We start from the raw sequence: 25,982 nt of genomic DNA, 5'->3' as shown, positions 1-25,982 counted from the left end.
AAAAAAAAAAAAAATGAAAGTTTACGAATAGAAATGGAAAGAAATCGTGTAGTTCCGATTTTTCAACGTCTAAGAATGTTGCCGTAAAGTGAGAGTAGTCCATAGAGGAGCATTTATCGTTAGCATAAGCATTTCAAGAACTACAAAGTTGCCGTTCGGTTTGTGTCCGTCACCGAAAAACTTCCCCTCAGCACGGTGGGAAACGGCGGCGCTGGCCGGGGGAAAAAAACACTTTCTTAAGGTATTTCGTTATTTTATCGATTAAACAAAAAAATAATAAACGTGAGTTTTGCCGTTTGACCTCCCCTTCAAAGCCAAAAAGCTCTCAATACTAAAGCAGAGTTGTCTCGAATGTAATAGTTGGAAATTTGATAGCTAGGCTACGGAAGTCAAGCTATCCTTGTGTAGAGTTGTCCCTATATCATTAGCAACGTGCATAAATGATACCTACTAATATCTTTTGGCAATGGATGTATGTACAAACAGCAAGTTCCTTGACTGCGGTATGTGTGTATAGGAGGTAAACTGACCCATGACATACTTGTTTTTCTAAGCTTTAGTAGCACATTACGTTCCTGAAATGCCTCGTATCGAGAATGACATAAAGCTGGATTTCAAAGATGTGCTCCTCCGTCCAAAACGGAGCACTCTCAAGTCCAGAAGCGAGGTAAGTTTACTTGCAGAGTATGGTGAGGTGACTCAACAGCTGGTGCCAAGTCTCTGCTGTCTCTTTTTTTAGGTGGATCTGATGAGGAGCTTTACCTTCAGAAACTCAAAAGTCAGTTACAGAGGAATCCCCATCATTGCAGCTAACATGGACACAGTGGGGACCTTTGAGATGGCCTTGGCTTTGCACAAGGTGAGCAAGGTCGTGCACGGCATGTTTTTGAATGGTTCTGTCATTCCCCCATCAATTTGAAATATAGCATTTTAATCTTTCAAGATTTAAAGAGTTTACTGTCATATGTACTGTATGGAAATGTGTTTGCCTGTATCATGAAATCTTGCTGTCCACACTGTAGTCAGACAGGTAGCAATAAATGATAAGCATATTGTTGCAGCCAGAAGTAAACATTGCAAACAAATTTAAACACTTGTAACACGCTGGGCAATTTGAAAGGAGTGCAAGTAAAAATGTTAATACTAGTGTTCACACAATGTGCAAAGTGCAGATTGAAATCTTAAAAGTTGAATGCAGCTTCGGGTGTGCAAACTCACAAGGTGCAGGTTGGATGCAGACAGTTGAAACAACAGTTATGTGAAATGGACAATTGAGTAAGACACTGCGCTGGATGTAAAGTGCAGAGAAGTGAACAATAAGGTGAATGTCCTGAGGTAGAACATGGTGTATTGACTCAACTGCCAATGGCAGTTGAGTAGAATACGTTCTTCAGTCGTGATGTTCTACTTTTCACACTCCTGTCCCTCCGCCCGGAGGGTAAGAGTGTGAACAGTCCGTGTTGGGGGTGTATGTGGTCCTTGGTGATGGAGGCAACTCTCCTGTTGGCCCTGCAGCGGTCGATGCTAAGCAGAGAAGGCGGTGGAGTTCTGGTGATCCTCTCTGCAGTCCTCACCACTCACTGCAGGCGTTTGCGGTCCGGAGCAGCGGTGCCGCCGTACCCTACGGTGATCCAGCTGGTTAATACGCCCTCAACAATGCAGCCGCAGAAGTTGCAGAGGATCTTAGTTAAAAGTCCAAGTCAGGGTAGTCCAAACTGAGAAGACTTGAATTTAATCTAGTTTGTATACAGTATAATCCCAGATAATAGGATATATTACATAGCATAACCTGAGGGCAGGTCCTACTTTTTCCGGTTTTCTAAACACGCGATTTTACCTTAATTATCGTATTATGTTATTACTGTAATAAGACTCGTGCATATCTCACTCAGTCCGTTGCTCTCTCCCATTAGTTCACTCTTTTCACCACAGTCCATAAGCATTACTCCGTGGATGACTGGGTGGAGTTTGCAGCAAAGCACCCAGAATGCCTAGAGGTATTCCAAGTACAATCACTGTTCATCATCAATCAGTTTTTAACTCCTAATTTTTGAGAGCTGCCATTCATTCTAGTATCTCCATGTCTTCTAGAGTGTGGCGGTCAGCACAGGAACTGGTGACACCGACTTTGAGAAGATTTCAGCTATCTTGACAGCGGTGCCAAAGTTGCAGTACATCTGTGTCGATGTGGCCAACGGCTACTCCGAACACTTTGTCCACTTTGTTAAAGACGTCAGGCAGAAGTTCGCCTCTCACACTATAATGGTTGGCATATTTCTATTTAATGTTTGTAAACTGGAGAGGAATACCGATTGCCTTTTTTTTTAATAAGTATGGGACAATTCTTTCGTTTCAGGCGGGAAACGTAGTGACAGGTGAGATGGTAGAGGAGCTCATCTTGGCTGGCGCTGACATCATCAAAGTAGGCATCGGGCCAGGTAATCACAGAATCTCTCTTCACATAAAAAAAAAAAATTAAACTTTCGATATTGGCAGTGAAATTTTGAAATAAACCACCAAGTTGCAAATCCGTACTTGCTTGATTGACACGTCAGACCTTCATTTCATCGAGGATACATCAGATAAATTGCCACCTATTCTGCATCCTGATGTTGGCACTAATCGCCACTCCTCATTTGTTGCATAAAGAAATAGCAGATCTCAGATTTGTGTTTTTTCTTAGGTCATTTTTCATCTGCAGAAATTCTGCGCCGCAGACAAATCAGGCTCGCCCCCTTCCCCCCTTTGTGTCCGCAGGCTCTGTGTGCACCACTCGTAAGAAAACCGGCGTGGGGTATCCTCAGCTCAGCGCCGTGATTGAGTGCGCAGACGCAGCCCATGGATTGGGGGGGCACATCATTTCTGTAAGCAAAGCTACCCAAATTTTAACTATTACAAAATTGACGACGGATCGCTTTATATTTCAATCGCTAACCTCAACTTTAACCTTAGCGTTTCCAAATCCGCTCAGTGTCAAGGTGCCATTCCGCCTGCTTTGATGAGGTTTTAAGGTTTGCTTTTCCCAGTGAGAAAGTGCTGACCTGCATGTCGCTGCTGGGAGGATGCATAATATTATGATGTTCTGATAAGTTGACCCATGTCTTTTCTTTTCTGCAGGACGGGGGTTGCACATGTCCAGGAGATGTCTCGAAGGCTTTCGGTGAGTTGTATTTGTAATCTCCATAAAAAATGGTCTCAAATACAATCACGCAACTCGTTCATGTCACCCAGTTAAGATACGGCTTTTTATTTTACCACTATTCAGTTGTGACAGATGCAATCTCCTGACTGTGACACCACTTTCACATCTCATGTTTTGGTCAGACCATCAGATTGGAAATTAGCACACTTGTTGCACAAAAGGTAATTTACAGGCTCACTACAGGCTCGCTGAGTCACTTGTCTGTTTTTCACCCAGTGATTTTTTTTTTTCATTCTTGACAGATCACCTCTAATATTTCCATGACAACAGCGAGTTGAAAAACAACTGACACATACTGTTCATGCTGATATTCTTAAAATTTATATCACTCCCAATGCATTTGGATTGAGACCAGACGAATATTACTCTGTTATTGTGACTATAATGAAGGTTCTCAGCCATCCAGGTCATGGACTATTGTAGTCAGATTTTATCAAGGAGACTGGACTTGGCTGCTGTCTTAAGCAGCATTTGACCCAAACAGAATCTTTGATCCGTTTTACTGGTATGGTTCTGATGCAGTATAGAGAGGTTCTCTGTTTCCATTACAGTTGAACCCAGATTCTCATTTGTACGGCTTTTGCTCGGCTGAATTTAAGGTGCTGGAGCGGACTTTGTAATGCTGGGTGGCATGTTGGCCGGCCACTCAGAGAGCGGGGGGGAGATCATTGAGAAACATGGCAAGAAATACAAGCTGTTCTACGGCATGAGCTCCGAGGTAGCGATGAAGAAGCACGCAGGTGGCGTGGCCGAGTACAGGTCAGAATTTGTCACTTTACTAGATATTAGAGAGTATACAGATTATGACTCACATCTCTGGGAAATTACTTGTCTTTTTTTTTTTTTTTTCCTTCAGAGCATCTGAGGGGAAGACGGTGGAAGTACCTTACAAGGGTCCAGTGGACGAGACAATACGCGACATCCTGGGGGGGGTCCGCTCCACGTGCACATATGTTGGGGCAGCCAAGCTGAAGGAGCTGAGCCGCCGCACCACCTTCATCAGAGTCACACAGCAGCTCAACAATGTTTTTGGTACAGACGGCTGAATTGTTGGGTCCAACTTATCTTCTAAACACAGGACATGTGTACAATACTTTCCAAAATGTGAGGACACTCTTTTTGTTTGTGTGTAAAAGTGATAAGACGCGGTCATATTTAGCCATCTACCCAGACCTTGATTAGGTTTTTAAATGTTTGTGACGATTCTGTTTTGTTTGTTTTTCGCGCGCTAATCTTAAGGTATATATAAAATCTCAACACATAATTCCTATTGAGATGATTCTGTATGGTTAAAAGTGGAGGTCATTCATTCCAGTGTCATCGTGTCCAATGAGTTTTATCACTTCAGTGCATTATACTCAACAGTGGTTTTCAGTTACATTGCAGATGCAAGCAGTCGGCTTTGAAATTTGCCACAAATGCCGTTACTGACACACGTCACTGCTGATGTCTTATTAAAGTCCGAGCCATTAACAGCTGCAGTTGCAATTTACAAGTTTATACTGTTCTTAGAAATTCATTCATTCAGACGTGTTTGCAGTTTTTTCTTTAAATGAAGGGGCTGGCATGCTTAATTTTCTCAAAGTATTATCTTTTTTTAGTTATATTTTCAACGCAACTTATTGATTATTGAGAGCATGCACTACTCTCATGTGTATCGTTGATTGATATTTTTCTAAGATTAGATATGATTTGTTCAAGTTGGAAATATTTACACATAATCAATTGAATACTATATAAAATGAAGTTCAAGAGCACATGTCTATATTCTTTAAGCATTAAAATTAAAATCTTCAATAGACCTACAAACATCTATAGCAGCTTCTGATCATTACCAAAGTAATTGTTACTTTATTACCATTGGTTACAGCCTTTGAAATCAGTGTTCAAGCCCTTGGCATTTGTCAAAATGGTCATTGGGAAAGGTTTCCCTCCACAGTGTCCCCGGTTTTTTGTTAAGCGATCACTTGTTTTATTATTTTTACAATGGAAAATCATAAAACCATTATTTAATGATCTTAATTCATATTTATCTCCTCAATAAAACATTCAACATTTGTATTTATAAAGCCTTTATTATTGAGCATTTTTTACATGTTTTTCAGTTTGTTCTTGTTCGCTGATGCATTTAGATAGCACTATAAGCATGCAATGACACACCAACAGCCAGTAGATGGAGGAAAAACACCAAACAGAATGACACATGACTTGGGCGCATACATTAGAAGCCATCAGAATGAAGAAGCTTTTGGGATGAGGGGTTAAATGTCTTCAAGTGAAGAAAGTCAAGTCCAATTGCCAAGACAAGAAGATTTCAACAACAATTAGAGGCCATTGCTAATCCGAAACCACTGACATGCTAGTTACAATAGCTTATGCGCACTCATGTATAATTCCTAAACTTACAAATGATTTTACTGCTTTTACTGCTCATGTATAACTCCTAAACTTACAAATGATTTCACGGTTACGGAATTGATTACATATAACTTCATGCACAATTACTTCTAACTTTATGCACAATAGCAAGCTGCTACCCATTACTGCAGTTCACAAACTATGATGGAAGAATTAAAATTTGCCCCACAGGTGCAGCTGCTTCTACCACTCAAACTATTCCCCATGTTCCAGTTACTATCACAGGAGCACAACTTAATCTTCACAGATCCATTGTTGGTTTGGTCATATTTCTGTCCAACTTGGATAAAAGGCACCAGATCCAGCTTGTTTGAGCCCATTTCAATTGTGACAATTTCCCTTCTTCTCTTCTCTCCTGGCCTGCTGAAGAAAGCCAGCGAGTTAGCGGTGACGTTCCAACACACTTCCACGGTGAGGGGCCCTTCAGTAACTGCATCAACATCATTGATCAGAACTGTGCCAGCTGCATTATTTGCTGTGTGCAATGTGGCCTGGTTGTCTTTGCAGCACAGGTAGTAGCCGCGTCGCTTCGTTGAGCGTTTTAGTGACGGTCTGTCACATACACCGATGGTCCAAACAAAGCCGCTTGAAAGTTTCACGAGCCAGCTCTGGATGCTAGCAGCTGGTTGTTCATTGAGGGGTTGGAGAGTAGCGCTGCACTCGCCCAACCATTTATGGTAGAACAATGTTCTTTTATCTTCAGACAGTGACATGCTGCCCGCCATAATCTGGGGAACAAAGATCATCTCTGAATCAGAATTATAGATCTGGTGGTTTTCAGGGTCGACCACAGACAGCAGCAAATACCATAACTGGTCTGCCTGCACCAACATCTCTTCACCCTTCTGCATTAATTCCCCAACCAGTTTGTCTCGTTTGCTGCCGGGCTCAAGCCCTTTTCGTAAGTCCACAGCCTTGGCCTCCTCCACATGTTGTTTCACCTGGGAATACATCTGCAGGAATCTGAAAGTATCGGTCTCCTTTGACGCTTGGATGCTGCTCTTGCTGGTTTTGATGGCCGCCATACGAGCAGCAACCGAAGTCTGAACACCGGTCAAAACAATATCCTGCAGGTGGTTTATAGACTCAATGAGACACCGGCTATGGCTTCTCAGCTTCTCTCTCTCAGTGACCTCCCACTTTTCCAGACTTGTGTTTTCATCATCGCTTTTCACCATTAAGGCTTGTTCGTGTGCTTCCAGCATCTCGGCGAGCTCTTTGTGAGCCGTGGGGAAGGTCTTCATATTGTGCAGACGGTGCTGATCCTCGATGGCGCAGGAAACACACACGCAGGTTAGGTCGTCCAAGCAGTAGTACTCCAGGAGTTTACCGTGTTGGGGGCATTTACTGGCCCCCCCCAAATCCATCGGTTCAGTCAGAGGATGAGTTTGCAGTAGCACAGGAGTGGTGAGGTGAGCTTGGAGGTGCTGGACGCACATGGAGATCTCACATTTCATGCAGGTCTTCCGTGCTGGCTTCCTTTCCTCCTCAGGACACATCTCGCACAAGACAACGCGCGCACCCTCTTGCTGATTTACAGCCATCTTTTGACAAAAATAGAAAAAAAAAAAATCTTAAACACTGACGTCTGAAAAATGAATACCCAGTGTTGACTCCCGTCCTCAGTTGACCTCCACTCCCTTGCTGTTCTGTCTTAGAATCTAAGGACAAACATGCAATAAAGAACCTGATATTCCTGCTAAAAGGCTGCGTCTGGTCCGAATGGTCTGACTGTAATTTGGAAAGGGAGGGACCAAACGCGGAACTCACTGCTTGAGTTTCGTTTCACACGAAGGGATGGGTAATGATTTGTGAGAGGGGATTTATTTTTCTGACTTGCAAAGACATGTGACCCGTTTATACGACGTTATCGGCTTGCAGCTTGTATTAAGAATAAGAATAAAAACAACTTTATTCATCCCGAAGGAAATTGTTGGGCCAGAGTTTCAAGTAAAACATAACAATAATAAATAATAGGAGGAAGGAGGGAGAATAAGAAATACAAATAAAACTGTAAAGCGTCAAAGTCAAGGCTATAAAGTGTTTTAAGGTCTTAAAAAGTACAAAGATTTGAATACTCCCTTCGGCTGACGGAAGAGGAATTAAATAGTCTGATAGCCTCAGGTAGGAAAGACTTTTATTCCTTTTAATTCCTTTAATTTTGATTAACATCAGTTGTGTAAGGAAACAGGGATGTCTTAGCGCCTTTTTGTTTATTTTAGTCACTCAAGTTATGGCTGCGCATATTAATAAAAAGGATAATTTAATGGCACAAGGGTGGTAGGAAGAGAATTCAAGTTATCAGAACTTGCAGACGATACAACCATATTTTTATCCAATAAGCATGAGGTAGGCAAAGTGGTCAGATGCATAGAAATATTCTCAAAAATATCAGAACTGTATTATTCCAGCGGAAGGAATGCAACCTGGTGGGGATAAGTGGTACTGCTGTGAAGGATACGGTCACAGATCAGGGGATCGACATTAAGAAAAATGAAAAATCCCATCACGACTTGAATTTGGATCCTATAATTTAACAATTTAGGAAAATGTTTATTATGTGGTTGATGAGGGATGTTAAAAACTGAAGGATTTTCGTGAGCTGTTTATGTGTCTTTGACTTTAGAAATGATCTTATTCCATTTCCTGTGGAGGAATAAATGTCACTATTTCAGAAAACAGGTCTTATGTAATACGAAACAAAATGGGGGTGTGGAGGCTCTAAGCTTTGAAGCATTGAATAATATCTTTCAAATTAAATGGTTGACAAAACTAATGAATGAAGAAGATAATACGGTATTTGGAATGCTTTCCTGAATTACATTTTTAAATGGACTCTTACGAAAATATTTATTGATCATACCTCACATACCTGGGTTAATTTCAGTGACAAAAATCCTTTTTTTTTCAGATCAAGTCACATGGTTCATTATTGATTTCTGTAAAAGTTCTGTAAATTTCGAGATCCAGTAGATTTTTATTTAAATCAATCATATATAGACAGATACTTCAGATAATGTAATATCAGACCAAATATACAAAAATATGGAAACAAATTAGCTTTATCATAAATAATGTCAGTTTATTAAGCAATAACATAAAGGGGTTATGGCATGCTATATCATTGACACTTCGGAGATAATCAAAAAAAAAATACATAAGCCGGGTGGCTTTTTAATATTAATATTGTGATGACTTGAATATTCATCTATAGTTTAGCTGGTTTATAACCTGCTTATGTTAACCTACCATGTGAATATCTGTTAAGGTGTTTGTCTGGCCTAATAGCGTCACCAATATTTCGTATTAAACCAATGGACATCTTGGTTGATGCTTGGTGTGAAAACAATAAATAAATGACAATAAATAATTTGTAACCTGTGGCAAGTTGCCATTTACCTTGGACACCAAGCCAACTTGGGCTCTGTATCACAAAGCCAATTCGCCTTTTTTTTTTCAAAGGTGCACTCATCATAAGTATTGTGTTTGTAAATTAAACATATTCCTCTTTGACAGTCTAATACTAAATTTAGCAGCGGTGGAACTTTTTCACACACTTGTTGTAAGTAAAGAAATGCAATAAAAGGAAACCCTCAGGTATAACTGCACTTCAGTAAATGTATTTCTATCAGCTTAATGCCCTGAGAAATATAATTACAAAGGAATAGCCTTTTTCCATAAAAATGACAGCATGTATGAGCATTCGTATATATTTAAAAGTGCTCCTTAAGTCGTGTTGGTCCGCTGCCTGTTCAGCAACTCACTTTTTGTCATATGTGAATTATTGATTCTGCAAATAATATTTGACATACTGCAGTATGATCTGAGGAGTGTAGGACACTCTAGAATACTTTTGTTTAATGCTCATATTCACAAAGCCCTAATTCGGTCAAATTCATTTAAAAACCTATGTGTCATCCACCCCAGCCACCCTTTTTTTGTTTGTTTTGGTGGGATATTCTCTTTGTCTCTCCCATATTGGGATCACGACAACAAATGAGAATGTTTTTTTTTTCTTTTTGTCATATCATATTGCCATTCTCATATTTTTAATGATTTGTGATGTAATGAGATTATCCGTGTCCTTGTGATCATAATCATATTGCAGGTGAACAGTCCTCTCATGGGTGTGTCAGTTCCAGCTTCCTGTGTACTCTGCCCTCTGCGGCTGCCAAAGCTCTGCCCCTTCTATGACGCGGCGGATTAGCGAGGCACAGCTGATGAGCAACTGTCCGGCGCCGTGAAGCAAAGTGGAGGCCACACGAAGCGCTTCCCTGGTAAAAAAAAAAAAGTACAAAAATGATGTGACGTCATTTTTCAGTGCGAATATGGAGTAGAAAGAGGGCTAAGCTTTTGCTCTGCGGCCTTCTCCTCCCAAATTGCACACACAATTATCTAAAATAATCCTTTGTAATCTGGCCTGGATTAACATGGTGTTAGGGATACACAAAATTTCAATTATCAATCCTTCTGCAACAATTCCAATTTGTCTGAATTGGTCAGGATTTTGGTAGTTAAATAATCCTGATCTCTCGGTGTTGTTCGAACCAAACGATTCAGATTTAAAATGTTCTGACTCACCTGAGAACTTTCTTTGGGCCGAGGCACTGAAAATCCGCGCTCACAGAGTAAAGGCCTTGAAATGTGGCTTTCACACTAAGGGAACCAAACACATCCTTGGGGCTCATCTTGTACAGGTCAAAGGTGACTCGAGCAATGTCTTTTCCCGTCCGAGCCTGGTTGCCTTGAGATTTGATCACTGCTGTACCCTGAAGAGGTACGAAAATCAGTTTTATCAAATATCACCAAAGATTACATAGAATACACATGGTTGTCTAATTGTGTGGTGAGAACCGTACTGGTTGAGGTTTCCATGTCTGCCCTGGTTGCAGGGCCATCAGCATGGTGTTGTCGGGAAGGGTCATGAGGAACTCATCGGAGTCTACTTCTGTACCATCTTCTTCACAAACCAGAATAAACGCCTCGTCAGAGGAAGTCAGCGGCAACGCATGGCTAACCTGCGGCATAGATCGATAAGATAACATATCAAGAGCCACTCCTGGATGAGAGACAAAAGCAGGAACTTTAGTTCACACCAACTTCATTTTGATTTTTTCATTTCTAGTTTTATTGTTTTGTCAATTTTTGTTCCCTGAGATATAAAGCATGTAAAGGGGGCATATGAAATGAATTGCTGTAATATCACATGGTGTGGACTTACTGCATCAAACTAATCTACGCTCATGTTAAGGTTGTTTTTGTCAATTTTGTTAAAAAAAATCTAGTCATTTTTAGTTTTTTTAGTTACACTTGAAAATCATTTTTCTAATCATTTAAGTCTTTTAATTTTTATAGTTTCTTATCAGGGCATATGAGTACCCTTGGGCTGCCAACACGAGTGCTTCTTCTTTTTTTTCCTTTTAATTTTGTAACATTTTCAGGTGACTTGGTTGATACTTTGAAGTTATTTCTCCTTTTCAGATTCATTATAACATTTATTTTTGGGATTTCAGGTAAGACTAAACCTATTTTATTCCCGTCATAAGATAAGACCTCTTATCACACCAAAAAAAGCCTTGTCGTGTTGAAACCCAGTGACTTTTAGATTGTCAAGGCTCCATATGTTGGGCAATTTTGGGGTGATTAATCAAATTATTTGAAGCAATTTGGTATTCAAATACAATATCTACACATATTTATATCGTAATTATTTTGTCAATTCTTAAACCCAGTCCAAGTACAGCTTGTGATTATTTCAACACGTTTGATGTCGTCAGTGCTTCAATTTAAGAAAACACACTATAATGGATTTTGGAACGTAACCGTTCAACAAATAATATCAACTTTTGACTTCGTCAAAATTTAAAGTCATTCAGTAGCATTCTGTATTTGGCTTGTTTAACGACTATGTATTTAAATTCACATTTGACTTTCTGCGACTTTAAGTTTTCTTGTGTTATTTTTTTCTTTTATCTTTTTGTCAATATGATAAATACAACACATCACCAGAACATGGACTCCTCTGGTTGTTTTCCAGGGATCCTCACCCTCTCGTTCAGCTCCTCCAGGGTTCCAGCAGTGATGCCTTTCCTGATGTCTCTGTTGTAACTGCACACTCTGAAAGGTCGCTGTGGCGGCGACCATACACGCTTGGATACTGACCTAGAAAGTAGACAAGCTGGAATTATTATTATTATTATTATTATAAAATTAACATTTCTTCCAGGTCCCCTTTAAATTTTAACAGCAGATTTTTAAACTTGTGTGAGGAAAACAGATTCTGGTGGTACCATTGACAATGGTTCTGATGTATTCCAGAGTCCTCAAGTCAGAATAAGCACACAAGAGTATGCGCAGTACTCTGTATCATTTACGTTGGCTTAATTTCTTATTTCTTATCCAATTAAAGAAGCACCAGTAGTTGTAGAAAATATTGGGTAATTTCAAAAGTTCCGTTGACAAAAAAATCCTTTATTGAGATTTGGTTTGTGATCAAGCAAAGAGATCATGAAGAAAAACAATATCAAAACAAGCCAAAACTTTGCTTACTTAATAAAAGATGATGTGGTATCCATTCTGTTCTGTGTCTTGTGGTCTCTTCTCACAGCCTAATAAAAGTGTGTCTGACTAATGATATCAGCACTGTTTGTCTCTGACCCAGCAGGTGAACTTTGCCTCAAACCTGGTGATAATACAGATACAAAACAGTATGGACAAAGGTCATCTTCTGTGTGTGTGTGTGTGTGTGTGTGTGTATGTGTGTGTGTGTGTGTGTGTGTGTGTGTGGTCTTTCATTATAAAAGTTATCTCTGATTGTTTGAGTGATACTGGAAAGTCATTTATGTTTCTCAGTTCTTCCTAGTTAAGAGTGTGTCATCGTGTCCAATTCGCTGGACTTTTATAAATTAAATTTCATGCCCTGTATCGCTGTTTTCAAAACAAAATTATGTTTTTATTTGTTTTTCCACATCATTGGACTGCCTTGTAGTTTGGATTGCTATAACTTAAGAAAAATGCAAATAGAAAGGCAAAGCAGTCCTAGATAATATTGTATTCAGTATTACATAATTGTTACAATAATATGGTAAAAAAAACAAGAGAAACAAATAAATACATAAATAAAGTGTAAAATATGTTGAAAACAAAAAAATGATAAACTATCCATAAAAAACAGTAACAGCAAGTGTTCCTTTATTTGAATTCAAGAGGTACAATTCTCGCGATCGCTCGTTGCCCCGAGACCTCAGTGCAACGCTAAGCCTTCTGGGTAATGTAGTATTTACGCATCTAACCATCTCGCACACTTACCTCATATTTGTGTGCGCTTGATATGTGTTAAAATTGTCTTCCGACTGAACGGGTACTTGCCTTTGCATGGTTGCCTGTAACACGAATTGACTAAGCACCGCCCAATCGGGCATACCGGATAAACAATACGAACTAACCCGGCATACCCAACGTACCAACGTAAACAGTGGATGTTAATTTTTAAGGCGGGAGTGCCAGAAGCGGAACTTTTGACAGAAGTGATGCTATCTTTGCTTTTTAGTGGGCAAACGATACCAGTAGGATCCCTCGTAGCGGCTAATACCCCGAGGAAGCTGTTTGTAAAGATCTTTTTTGTAGATAGAAACTCTTAAACGTCTTAACTCCGCTTCAGTTTGTCATTTCCACAGTGGTACAGTCTATAAAAGTAAACGATAGGTTGCTAAGCTAACCGTTGCAGGGGAATGGCCTCAAGGAAACTCCGGGAAAATGGTGAGTTGCCGGTATTAATTATCATATTTTCGTCGTGCCGAAGTCATTGTGGCTGTTTAAGTGACTGAAGAACATTGAGGCTTACCTGAATTATGACTAGATACAGTTGTGTTAAGATGCTTTGGTCTCTGGCAACAACTATTTAGCAGAGTAAACATGTCTTGTGAAAAGATGTGAGTGAACTGAAAAAAATGCACCTCCACAACTGCAATTTTTCAGCTTTTAACTCGCCATCGCGTTAAGTTCATGAATATTTTACAATTTTTCAACTCCACCTATCTGCTACACAGAGGACAGCCTTCCATTTGCTGCACTCCAGCTACTTGCCCCGCCTGTGCGTCTGGTGTCAGCAGCCCTGTGGAAGGTGATGAAACAGAGGGATGTGATGCAGTATGGGGTTGTGGAAGAATTTGTGACCTCGGCCTGTGAGACGGTCCCCGGGCTTCTCACCCTGAGACATCAGGGCAAACTGGCACTAGGACTGAGAGGACGGGTAACTATTGCAGGAAAAGGCTCATTGCGATTTGTGGCTCCCACCTCTGTTTCACCTCCATATGTCTGCATCATCAGCCTGGGTTCAGAATGCATTTTCTGCAATTCATCCTCCTCACCTACTTTTGACAGTTAATACTGGAGCTGTGCTGTAAGCAGCCGGACGAGAAGGTGATCGAGCGACAACTTGAAAGGATCTGTGTTCCTACGGCGCCCACGAACTCCTCAGCTCCCCCCATGGTGAGCAAAAATCATTGTTTTCACACGTCACATGCAATTAGTTGTTTGTGCTGCGCAGTATGTTGCTTTTTTCAAACTTAAAAGACTCCATCAGTCATTAAGTAGCTGTAATTGTTCGGAAATGTGTTATTGTTACGACTGGGCAATAGGGGAAAAATGTCTATACATTGCACGGGTTCAGTTTGTGTGACATTTGTATAATGTTCTTATATCTCTTGTTGTTTCTGCTTTTTATCAGTATTATAACAGTATCAAACTAAATAGTGTTTTTTCATTACTACTTTTATCTGGGAAAACTTGATACGTTGTATTTTCATTTTAGATAAATCTGCTGATTATGTGTGTGTTTTCTTAAGCCTTGCATCACAGTATTATATGAGATATGGCAAATCACAAGTTGCAGGAAAATAAATGATCATCTATCCATAGTAGTAGTATTCACTCTAATTCTATTTACTACAATGTAAGATGTAAAAAACATACAATATGAGATCACATGACATTTAGCCTCTCAATAATATGAGTTAAATCAGTTTTTTCTCCATAGTATGTCATGCTAATGACATATTTACAATATAATACAAGTTTAATGTGATACTACATTAAAGTTGGGTTAAGGTGATCATTTTGTTTTTAAAGAGTTTATATATGTGGATTTGACTGAATCTTTGTAGATTATGATGTTGTTACAATAAATATGTTGTTCACTCAGATGTGTTTGGCTTAAGATGTCAGTCCTGCTATTTTGTCTCCTTAGAGGACGGACGTTAAAATTGTTAAGACGGTTGAAAACTTCCATGCTTTGGTTCACACGCTTCTGACAGACCCAGAGGTGAAAGAAAAGTTCTTCGAGGTGAGTAACCGGCTCCACACAAAGTGTCACAGTGTAACAGCAACACGCCATGATATGATGTGTTCTTATGTCACTTTTCCTCATCAGCGGTTTTGTGGGAATCAATTATGAAATAAAAATCCTGGAGACCTCATAATTTTTTTAAACACAAAAATCACAGTTTTCTTTTGATTTGATAGCTACTTGAGCTAATGCTACTATTGTTCTTTATCCGTTGGATTTTGCATATCTTTTTTCAAAGTCCCTTCGTTATTTCCAAAATCACGATAGTGAAATGTGTAACAAAATAATGCCAATAAATTACTGAGCTGTTACCCGAAAATCAGCAGCAAAAATCAAATAAAATTGTAGCGTCCGTGAAATATCCCACCAGATTTTTTTGAAAATATTTAAACCAAATTGTTTTGACAGAAATGTTTTCATCTTAATGTAGGATGAGCAAAATTTCTACTTCTCTACTGCTCTTAGTGATAGTGTTGCTCAAGTGTCCGTAACACTATTTTTCGGAGTCGCAACATGAATAGCCCTGAAGGACTGATTGGGGCAAGTGGCTCTAGAATGCACGTTTGCTCACTCCCCTTTCCGGTTGTCCTCTGACAGGAGGAGTTTCCTGTGGAATACGGACCCATTTTTGACCAAGAATTGGAAAAGCTTCTGTGGGAGTTTCTGATTCGACTGGACCAGTTGCTGCCCGTTCCCAACCTATCTCAGGTAGTGATGGCATAAAGCAGAACCCGCTTTTCTTGCTTTCTCTCAAACTGGTTTTGTCTTTACTCCTGTAAGTCAACTTTGCTGAGTTGATGTGACAGAATTCATTTTTTACAAACATACCTGTAGACAGTGTCCTGGCTCAGCAACGCCCCTCCCGTCCTGGAGGAGTGTGTTCATGCTGCAATCCAACCTAAGCTCCTGAAGATCCTTCTCCAGCATCAAACATGTTTAGGCCATCTGGACCCCGCAGGTAAAAAGAGTTCACTTTATCTTTTGACGGAAGGATGAGCTTGATGGCAGTTCTTATTTAAGATAAGATAAGATAAGATAAGATAAGATAAGATAAGATAAGATAAGATAAGATAAGAACAACTTTATTTATCCCGAAGGAAATTGTTGTGCCAGAGTTTCAAGTAAAACATAACAATAATAGATAATAGTAGGAAGGAGGGAGAATAAGAAATACAATAAAATATAAAGTGTCAAAGTTAAGGCTATCAAGTGTTTATTTATTTATTTATGTTTATTTATTGTCTTTATCCACGGTTTCCACAGCATCCCTCCCTCCGAACATGGGCGAATGTGTTCTGGCTTCCCTTTCCCTCCAACCCTCTGGACGAGTACTTTCAAATCAACCAAATGGAAAGTCCTCAACAGGACAGTCATACGACACAGTCACAAAAAAAAAAAAAAAAATTCTCACGCCTGTGTTTGGACTGATATCTAATGACGACGTACCCATTATGTCCTCGGCTAGAAAAAAGAAACAAGGCAGTGTCGAGCCGACCAGCTCGGTACAAATAACAACAGTTGACTCTAAACAGAGGGAAAAATCAAATTTCATAAACACCAAGCAGAAGTCTAATGATGGACTGAAAGAAGGTAAGGAATCAGTTGAGGAGAAGAACCAGTCAGAAAGAATCAGCAGAGTGAAACGCAAGCAGCCCAGCGATGTAGAGGAAGAAGTTGGTAGCATAACGAGATCCGGAAGAAATATCGTCAAAAGAAGCAATAGGGACGAGGATGACAACAGAGCGACCGAGGCGGATGTAGGAACCCTGCGTTTCCCCCAGGATCTGACCCTCCATTCCATTGTTGGTTCATGCCTGGCAAGCCAACCCAGAGTTGTCATCGAAAAAATGTCGCTGTCGCCTGGTCACACTAACAGCGACCCACAGAGGGAGAGAGAAGGTTCCACGCACGATCAGCAGCAGAGCGAGAGCTCACCTGTAACCAGTCCAGCAAGCAGAACGTTGAGCCACCAACTTCAAAAACTCGACTCGGATAATTCAGACATGGACGATAAAGAGTAAGGGATATAATACTCTTGATGAAGAATGTTTTAATTTTCCGCCCAGCTGTTTCTTTTTTTTTTCCTTTTTTTTTTTTAATAAATATATATATAAAAAGATAAGATTGTATCCTACATTTAATACTTGGTGATATTTCTTCGAAACCCTCAAGGGATCTTTTCAGAAACTGCGTTCCTTAAAAATTTTTACCAGGGAAGCAATGATACATTTGCTCAAACTAAATGAGTGACCCAACCATGGGATGAATGCCTTTTAAATGTTACTGGAGATGTTTTATTTTCACCATATTTAGGGTGAATTAAAAAAAAAAAAAAAAAAAAGGGAACTGATTTATTGTTTTGTACCATATTTACCTAGATTGCATAGTAAAGTCCTACTGGAGACTTGCTTTAAAAGATCGCAATCTTAATCTCTTAAACCGATTTTTCTATCATTTCATTTGTGTTCTCACTCCCATGTGTCTAAATTTTCACATAAAAACGCTAGTTCTGAAACAACTGGTTGTTGGTAATCTATGTATTTTGATCAGTTCACAACCTGTTGAAACTAATTTAATGAGCTCATTCTCTGTACTCGACAGAAATCATCCTGCTTTGTCAAGTTTAAGCAGTTCCTCCTCCCGCCAGCGGAATCACGCAGGTGACGCCACAGTCGGGATGATCCGCTTCCGTTTGAATGATCTCTTTCATTCGTTTTCTCCCCAAACGAATCCTCTTGTTTCCACCTTACTCTGTCCTCTGCATCTTCCCCTGTCACGCCAACTAACTGCACGTCCTCCTTCACCACATCCACGAATCTCGATGCTCATCCCCTTTTCCTTCTGCCTGGCGGCTTCAACGCCCTTCTACCAATATATTCACCCTCTCTCTCCACTCCACCTTCTCACTCTGGCCTCTGCGATTTGCTGGTTTCTAATCCCGTCCATCTTCTTCACTCCAATAGCCAAACCTTAACATCTACCCTCTCCTGTCACTTTCTCCAAGCCTGCAATAGGCCATCTAGTAGTTCTGCACAGCCACGCAGAGCCTGTCTCAACATCTCCCAGAAGTTCTTGTTGCTGTCTTCCTTTCTCAACTTCCATTTGGTCTCCTGTCCCGCCTTTTGCTCCTGTCCTGATTTGTTCCCGCTTTGTCATCCAATATACCGCCCTTCTATTTTGTCTTGATACGATCTCCCCTGCCTGCCCCTCCAGATGGGTACTCGCCCACCCAACTCGCCCCAAAAAGCCTCTTTCTTCCAACTCAGAATCGGCGATCCCATTTCTCTTCCCAACTACCCCATGGTAAAAAGAGTTTGTACTCTTTCTCCCTTTCCACCTGGTCTCCGTGAACACACAGTAAAACGTCACCTTCTTAAAAGAATTACCTCAGTAATTTTTTGACTCAAATTATTACTATTATTTTTTCCTAAATCAATTCCTTATACACCATATGGCTCAGGGCCGCATATATAAACAGACAACCATTCACTCACTCATTTGGGGCAATTATTCCAAATTTTTCTAATTAACCTGCCACATGTTTTGAGACTGCAGGAGGAAATCGGAGAACCCAGAGGAAACCCAGGCAGACTCGGGAGAACATCCACACAGAAATATCCAAAAAAATCGAACCAGTGTCCTCCGTGCTGTGAGGCCGCCGACCATTTCAACGTGGAAATAATTTTTGCATCTTCTTTTCTGTCCTTTGGGTACAGAGACGTCAGCATCGCCCGGAGATGGTGACGACTATGTCGCTGATTCTGAGGACGAGGCAACCAAGAACTTCAAGGGCAGGGTATGTGTCCTCAAATATTCCACCTACTTGAAACAGAAAATCCTTGAAAAACTCACCGTCTCAGATATTTTCGGCAATGTCGGTACAAAGTCTTTTGAGTTCAAGAATGCTCCATTTTAACTGTCTCCTGGAATTATGAACTTTGAGACCTCTGGCCGATCACTGTTTACGTGCGTAAATGTAGAGGAGTACACACAAGAAAGCGTGCCGGGTTTTCTCACGCGGAAAACCTTGAAAAGCGAAACCCTTTCAGATCAGGGGACAAGAGAGGCATTTAAGCTACTAAGGATGGATACAAGTGGAAAATAGTGGGACACCTCGTGGACAAAAACCCGAGACAGATGTGGGAGGAGATCTGGAGCATCACCAACTACAAGGGAACCAATGTCCCCTCCATCAGTGCTGATGTGTCGCTGGCAGAGGAACTTAATGGTTTCTTAGCAAGCTATGAGTCCCGCAGATCATCAGTGCCGCTCAGGAGCATACAGAAGCACCTCACTGACTACCAACATGAGGTGAGGAGAGTACTTCACCAGGTTAAGCGGAGGAGAGCTGCTGGACCAGAAGGTGTTCCTGGCAAAGCACTTGCTATTTGTCTGTGGAAGTTCTCAGTCATCCAGGTCATGGAGAGGCTTGTTCGGTTTTTCCAACAGAAGGAGCTTCTCGGATGAGGGGCGAAACGTCTTCAAGTGAAGAAAATCAAGTCCAGTTGCCACGACAAGAATTTACTTCCTGTTGTGATGACCGACTCAGAGATCCTCACCACGGTCTCCACCCTCTCCCTGACTCTGTCTGAAAACAGCCACCATCATCTCAGTCCCCGAAACACCAGGAAAAAGTGGCATCGACAATGCCTACAAAAAAATTATCGGCTGCAACAACGCCCAACCTTGAGGAGACCGCCAATCCAGAGCCATCCTCTCTGAACCCTCCCACCAAGCACATCACTTGTTTGACCTGTTCCCCTCAGACAGGAGACACCGGTTGAGTAGAGCCGACTCCTCCAGGATGACAAATAATTTCTTTCCCTGGGCCGTTAAAACATTAAACACTCAGATTAAATAACGCGGTTACTACATGTGCAATAGCCCATTCCAGCATGGGCAATAGCTGAACTATATGTTCAATAATGCATACTAAAATGTAGAATAATGGAACTATATGTGCAATAACCCTTGTAAATATTTGTAATAACTGAAACTACATGTGTAATAATGCATACAAATGCGCAATAACTGAAACTCTTATTTAAGAAACTGCCTTCTTTCACTAAATTCTTCATCAGTATATATTTCTTATTTTTATAAGAAAATGTATATATCTATTGCTAGTCTGTGCTCTAAACAATGAATATAGATATTGTATTTCGGTGGAGTATATTTTACAAGAACTTTATACTGTGCTCATAACTTTGTTGACTGACAGTCTGTTTTCTCCCCCAGCTTTTCCTGAAGCGCTACTGCAAAACCAAACATGGCACGTTCGTTCCCACTCTGAGGGAATTCTGGAAACCCAGTATGGCCTCGAGGAACCTGTCTTTAAACAGTAAACGCCGTTGAAATATGAGGAAAACCCACATCCGAAAAGAACCTAGCATGTTTTTATTATTTTAATGGAATTCAATATTCATGTTTTTTTTTATTCTTTCTGATCACTGTCACAGCAATAATGTGAACTCAATACTGTTTATGAGCTGCGCAATAAATATATTAAACCAAAAGAGTTATACTATTGTCTTCAATGCAAAAGACAAAAACAGTAGCAGAACCATCTGACGAAAGAGTGACAGACAGTCGTTGATCTGTTTTCCTTTCTAAAAGTGTCAAGATAAATCAATACTGGACTGTTTGTCAGCTGCCTATTGCATTTTATTATACAATTAGAGATATAGTTGAACCATTTAATAAATTGAGACTGGTAACTGCTGGCACTTCATTGCTGTACTTTCTTTTTTATTAAGTGTAATTTAAATAATTTTGTAAGTATAATCTTTTTGATTATTTGTCAGTAAAACAATGAAAACATTTACTAAAACTCGTAATCACAATCCTGATACAAACTGAGCTCCCAGCTTTTTCATGAATTTGAGCACAATTCCAGTGCTTCTCGCTTGCCGGATTCTTGATTAAAAACATGTCTTGGAAAATACCTATATTTACTTTATTATACTACCATATAATTTGAATGATTGAGAATTTTCATTTGCTAAGACTTTGGCCAATGATCTGCAAAATATGGTTGAACCCGGAAGTTTCAGAGTCGACATCCCATCCCTCCTGTCACCGTTATCGTCTCTCCGGTGATGTAGGAGGCCTCGTCCGAGCACAAGAAGGCAATCACTCCTCCAATTTCCTCTGGATATCCAATTCTAAAGGGAAAATATAATACAAATAATTTTCCAAAGTGTTTGATTGTGAAAAGTGAAATTGATGTGTGACTTACCTTTTAATGCTGAGCTGTTTTTTAAACTCATCCATAATATCGTCATTTTGCCATAACTGAAAATAAAAGTGAAAATGTAATAAAACTCAGAAAAAGTCACAAGAAGTGAATTACACTTCAAATAAATTCCACATTTAGTGGTATTTCATTTGAACGTATGTTTTAATATTGGATAAAATTAAAAATAGCACTTGAGTTCATTTCATTGAAATATATTCATCCAAAAAAAATTCTGGATATTTTTTTTCTCCCTTCTGATTTTCAAACATTTTGATGCCATCAACACTTTATAAGTATTCACTTTTGTGTCAAATACATTTTGTTCTGTTACCACGGGGGTTTTCAGTGAGTTTTTACACAACGCCACCGCTTCCTGGTAACTGAAACTAAGCAGTCACACAGATCAAACCTACCGCAGCGCTGAACCTGGTTTTGATGATTCCGGGAGCCACGCAGTTGACCCTTATGTTGCTGTGAGCCAGTTCAGGGGCCAGAGCCCGGGTCAGACCCAGCAGGGCTGTTTTACTCACGCTGTAAGGACCCACGCCCTATGGGGATGGCATGAAAGAGTCAGGGTGTTTGCTGGGGCGTCGACAACTTTACCCACACAAGCATGTACATGCAGTGCTTCTGGGCTAAGCTATAAACACATTTGCCTGAATACTATAAGCAAAATCATGTATCGGTGAACTTTGTGATTTCAGATTTCCTCTGCAGAATATCATCTTTCATCGTAAACCTACGGAGTTTTAACTTGGGATGGATGAGGACCATTTTGGCCTCATCGTTCAGTCGAGTAGAATCAACAATTTATCTACTTCATAAAGACCATGTTGGAATATGACAAGATTAATGCACTACCTGAATGGTTTGGTATCCAGCTACAGAAGACACATATATGACATTTCCGCCACTGTAAGGACATTTAAGAATCATTTAGGCCCCATATATTACATGAAATAAAATAAAAAATCTGGATTATTTACACATAATTTTTTTTAAATCATTACACCTCTGTGAAACACCCCTGTTCTAGTGAACACATTTTATTGACCAAAACATGGTAAATTCAAATATGCAAATAAAAAGCTATATTGGATATTTTCACAGGATGTTATCAATCTTCTTTCGCGTCACTCACCCCCTCTTTTCAATGTGAGGCACCACCAGCTTGGTCATGAGGAAGGCTGATTTCAAATTAATCGACAGGATCTAAAATGTAAAACGTTTCAGCATTCCAGATAGTAGTAAATAAAACGATTTTTGTAAATTTGAACAAATCTGCACCTTGTCCCAGATCTCCTCTGTGCTATCCATCATATTTCCATAGAAAGGGCTGATTGCTGCGTTGGACACCAGGATATCGATTCCCCCACACTCCTCCAGCGCCTGTTCAAACCAGACGATCAGACCCTGTACTAACCGGTTCCCATCATTTCTACATTTTCCTCAACCGTTTTGTCCGGCTGATATCAAATTCATGTGGGCACTAATAATGGTAGTGCAATGCTTAGCGCTATGTCTCACAGTAAACAGGTCCCTGGTTTGATTCCAACAGAGAGCCTTTCTGTTTGGGGTTTGTATGTTCTCCCCTGCGTCTGCGTGGGTTTCCTCCCAAAACAGTGTCATTGTGGACCCCGAATTGCCTGGACGTGTGATGTTTAAGGTGAATAGTTTTATGTCTCTGTATGTGGTCCATGTGAGTGACCATTGGCCGGTCTCCGACTCTCGCTAGCTGACAGTTGGGGTAGGTGCAGGCCCCCCCCAACACTTAGTAAAGAATAACTGCTTTAGATAATGAAGTCATGAATGTTAATAAGGATTTTGCACATATATCATCTGAAAAAGAACTGCTTCAAAAAAGAATTAAAATTGATTGTTTACATTTTTTGTGTGTTTAGATTGGCTGTCAGTCCATGCTTCCGTTTAAATAAATGTTTTTTTTATCTTTCTAACCCAGGGTTGGGCAAACTACGGCCCGCGGGCCACATCCGGCCCGTTGGTCTTTTTAATCCAGCCCACCAAATATTGGTACAGAATTCATACTTGATTTTGAATGATTGAATGATTGGATCAATGGATGTGGGAGCTCAAACAGGAGATTATTTTATTTTTGGAGCTACTTGAGAATTTTCCTGAGCTGAATGACACAGATTAGCTTTGTGATTTAGCCTTTACTGTGGAATTACTGACACACATAAATGAGCTGGACGTGAAGCTACAAGATAAAAACTGGTTTGTGCATGAAATGTAAGCAAACGTCAGAGCCTTCAAAACCAAGTTGGTTTTCAAACCAAACGTCAAACGAGTCTGATATGAACTGTTAACAAATGCGTTTTTTTTTTCTTTATATGTATCGTATCTTGTGCTGACCCGGCCCGTCTGTCAAATTTTAAAAGTCAATGAGGCCTCTGAGCCAAAAAGTTTGCCCACCCCTGTTCTAACCCGTGGTAAAACACTGACGCTCCTAATGACGGGACTTACCGTCCGAACCAGTTTCTCTCGGTCCTCTCCCTTGCCGACGTTGCAGGTGATTCCGGTCACTTGGATGTTCTGGCCCCGCAATAGAGCCACAGCTCTGTCCACGTTGGCCTGCTGCCGGCTGCTCACCACCACACGGGCCCCTCTGTTTCCCAGGGCCTGAGCCGCTGCCAGACCAATTCTGAGCAGGAGCAACAGCGTCATGATGGGATGTCGGGGGACACCAATGGATAAAACTGATGCAGCCAAAACCTTTCAATTTTGGTTATTTTTCTATATATACTGCTCAAAAAAATAAAGGGAACACTTGAACAACACAATGTAACTCCAAGTCAATCACACTTCTGTGAAATCATAGTGTCCACTCAGAAAGCAACACAGATTCATTTTGACTTGTTTTAAGGACATTACATCAAAGTTGGATCAGCCTGGAGTTTGTTTTTACACTTTAATTTTGAGTGTGATTCCTAATCAGACCTCCATGGGTTGATACAATTGATTTCCATTGATCATTTTTGTGTGATTTTGTTGTCAGCACATTCAACTGTGTAAAGAGCAAAGTATTTCATAAGAATATTTCATTCATTTAGATCTAGGATGTGTTTTTTAACCCTCTCAGGCTCAAATTAAGTTGTGGCGTAATTAGCTAAGTAGCATTTAGCTGTCGCAAATCTGCAACATCTGCCTGGAGAGGGTTAAGTGTTCCCTTTATTTTTTTGAGCAGTGTATTTATGAACTCTTCACACTTATTAGTGGATTTTTTTTCTCCAGTAAATGAGATGTCTCCAGAATTTAAACAAAAGTGGAAGGCTGGCAAGAGACTAATCTGAAAATTCGCAAAGTATGTTAAAGCAGAAAATCACATTCATTGATTTTTTTTTTTCTTTTTTAAAGCCCCTTCATCCTAAAAGTCAAATATATTGCAGTAGTGCTTTTTAGCAAGCATTCACAGTAGAAAATGATATGTGGAAAATTGTGAGCAAATAATTTCAAAAAGACTAGAATACACAAATTTTCTAATTTGTAACTTTATTTTTTAGATCGTTGTCTGCCGAACACTTTCACTCTTTCACTTACTCACAGCGTGATTCTTACCCGTCTGTGGAGGCCGTGATCACGGCTACTTTCCCGGCAAGGCTGCTCTGTGACATGTTTCCACGACCGCCGATGTACCTGACAGCGTCTCTGCAGAGCACCTGGGGACCAGACGTTGCCACATGAATGTCGTGAACACAGCAAAGAACCGTGGTAAAGGTCCCCTGGCTCGGATGCAAGGGGTTAGAGGCTTTTGTCGGGAGCAATGTTGGTAACCTTAGTAAGCCAAGAGGCTTCTTCAGTTGGAAAAACTGAAGAAGCCTCTCGAATAAGATAAGACAAGATAAACTTTATTGATCCCCATTGGGGCAAGTCCTTTTTCCCAGCAGCGTAACATTTATAATGTCAAAAAAAGTAAAATAAATAAGAATATAAATATAAATAGAAAGACACAAGATAGCAAGACATACACGAATAGATAGACAGCAGACAATAACAATAGCAGCAACATCAGGGAAAAGAACAGTGAGGGGTAAAATACACAACTAGAACTAAACGACAATATAACTAGATTGACAAATGAGGGATGAAATTTCTTCCAATGCATATAGCATCAGGTTTGCAGGCGTCACAACAGCGATCAGGCTTGACTCAAGGGGAAATGAGACCGCCTACAGAAAGGAGGTCCAGTACCTGTCAGAGTGGTGTCAGACCAACAATCTCTTGGTGAACACCTCTTGGATAAAAGAGGCTATCAGACTTCAGGAGGAACAAGGCGGACTATGCTCCTCTCAACATCAACGGAGGCCCTGTGGAGGGTGTGTCGTCCTTCAGGTTCCCGGGTGTCCACATCCAAGATGAGCCGACAGGAAGGCTCTGCAGCGGCTGGTCAACACTGCCGAAAAAAATCATCGTCTACAACCCTGCTATAGAGCCAGACTCTCTGACGCCTCCCACCCAGCACATCACTTGTTTGACCTCGTCCCCTCGGGTAGGAGATACCGGTTGATCAGAACCGGTTCCTTCAAATAGTTTCTTTCCCTGGGCTGTGAGGACTTTAAACACTAAGGTGACATAACCCAGTTACGACACGTGCATCAAATATTGCCACATCTGAAGAAAAACTGAACCTATATGTGCAATAGAATTCTCATCTCATCTCATTCTCATCTCTCAATAATCCATTCCAACATGGTCAATAGCTGAACTATACGTGCAATAACTCAGACCAAAATGTGGAATAATGGAACTATATGTGCTGA

The 25,982-nt window shown here is 40.4% G+C and overlaps 5 protein-coding genes and 1 long non-coding RNA gene across 7 annotated transcripts; 3 read left to right on the top strand and 3 right to left on the bottom strand.

Moving 5' to 3' along the window:
- The first annotated feature begins 173 nt into the window (after positions 1 to 173).
- gmpr2 (guanosine monophosphate reductase 2) lies at positions 174 to 5,271 on the top strand. Of its 2 annotated transcripts, XM_086166419.1 has the most exons (10): positions 174 to 241; positions 555 to 667; positions 740 to 859; positions 1,914 to 1,997; positions 2,092 to 2,265; positions 2,357 to 2,438; positions 2,758 to 2,864; positions 3,118 to 3,160; positions 3,802 to 3,961; positions 4,059 to 5,271. In XM_086166419.1, the coding sequence occupies exons 2-10, from the start codon at positions 581 to 583 to the stop codon at positions 4,246 to 4,248; spliced, it is 1,047 nt and encodes a 348-aa protein (XP_086022545.1). In that variant the 5' UTR covers positions 174 to 241; positions 555 to 580; the 3' UTR covers positions 4,249 to 5,271. The 2 variants fall into 2 exon arrangements, with proteins under 2 accessions (XP_086022545.1, XP_086022547.1); XM_086166421.1 differs by lacking the exon at positions 174 to 241 and having other exon boundaries at positions 452 to 667.
- On the bottom strand, positions 5,258 to 7,361 carry LOC147223526 (uncharacterized). The gene has a single exon (XM_086166418.1). It carries the CDS (start codon positions 7,162 to 7,164, stop codon positions 5,743 to 5,745), a length of 1,422 nt encoding a protein of 473 aa, XP_086022544.1. The 5' UTR covers positions 7,165 to 7,361; the 3' UTR covers positions 5,258 to 5,742.
- Positions 7,362 to 7,662: 301 nt separating this feature from the next.
- Positions 7,663 to 9,779, top strand: LOC147223525 (uncharacterized). The gene is made up of 2 exons (XR_015107629.1): positions 7,663 to 7,744; positions 9,729 to 9,779. It is a non-coding gene; the product is annotated as an uncharacterized LOC147223525 (long non-coding RNA).
- Positions 8,574 to 12,296, bottom strand: cideb (cell death inducing DFFA like effector b). The gene is made up of 5 exons (XM_086166422.1): positions 12,170 to 12,296; positions 11,668 to 11,782; positions 10,480 to 10,638; positions 10,202 to 10,389; positions 8,574 to 9,894 (listed from the first exon to the last, which is right to left on the bottom strand). The coding sequence occupies exons 1-5, from the start codon at positions 12,193 to 12,195 to the stop codon at positions 9,753 to 9,755; spliced, it is 630 nt and encodes a 209-aa protein (XP_086022548.1). The 5' UTR covers positions 12,196 to 12,296; the 3' UTR covers positions 8,574 to 9,752.
- A 707-nt stretch (positions 12,297 to 13,003) lies between these two features.
- Positions 13,004 to 20,618, top strand: tinf2 (TERF1 (TRF1)-interacting nuclear factor 2). The gene is made up of 10 exons (XM_086165793.1): positions 13,004 to 13,378; positions 13,669 to 13,871; positions 14,003 to 14,110; positions 14,868 to 14,963; positions 15,564 to 15,674; positions 15,801 to 15,924; positions 16,230 to 16,983; positions 17,568 to 17,626; positions 18,683 to 18,762; positions 20,205 to 20,618. The coding sequence occupies exons 1-10, from the start codon at positions 13,351 to 13,353 to the stop codon at positions 20,319 to 20,321; spliced, it is 1,680 nt and encodes a 559-aa protein (XP_086021919.1). The 5' UTR covers positions 13,004 to 13,350; the 3' UTR covers positions 20,322 to 20,618.
- Positions 20,614 to 24,843, bottom strand: LOC147223522 (dehydrogenase/reductase SDR family member 4-like). Its single transcript, XM_086165794.1, has 8 exons — positions 24,781 to 24,843; positions 23,689 to 23,866; positions 22,492 to 22,593; positions 22,346 to 22,416; positions 22,066 to 22,117; positions 21,618 to 21,752; positions 21,205 to 21,260; positions 20,614 to 21,130 (listed from the first exon to the last, which is right to left on the bottom strand). The coding sequence occupies exons 1-8, from the start codon at positions 24,834 to 24,836 to the stop codon at positions 21,016 to 21,018; spliced, it is 765 nt and encodes a 254-aa protein (XP_086021920.1). The 5' UTR covers positions 24,837 to 24,843; the 3' UTR covers positions 20,614 to 21,015.
- Between the last annotated feature and the right edge of the window lie 1,139 nt (positions 24,844 to 25,982).

Source organism: Fistularia commersonii, chromosome 19, assembly GCF_037954325.1.
Source record: "Fistularia commersonii isolate RoL2024-O1a breed Wild chromosome 19, RoL_Fcom_v1.0, whole genome shotgun sequence".
NCBI classification, from domain to species: domain Eukaryota; kingdom Metazoa; phylum Chordata; class Actinopteri; order Syngnathiformes; family Fistulariidae; genus Fistularia; species Fistularia commersonii.
Note: the sequence above shows the minus strand (reverse complement) of the source record. Positions and strands in the feature narration are given on the sequence as shown.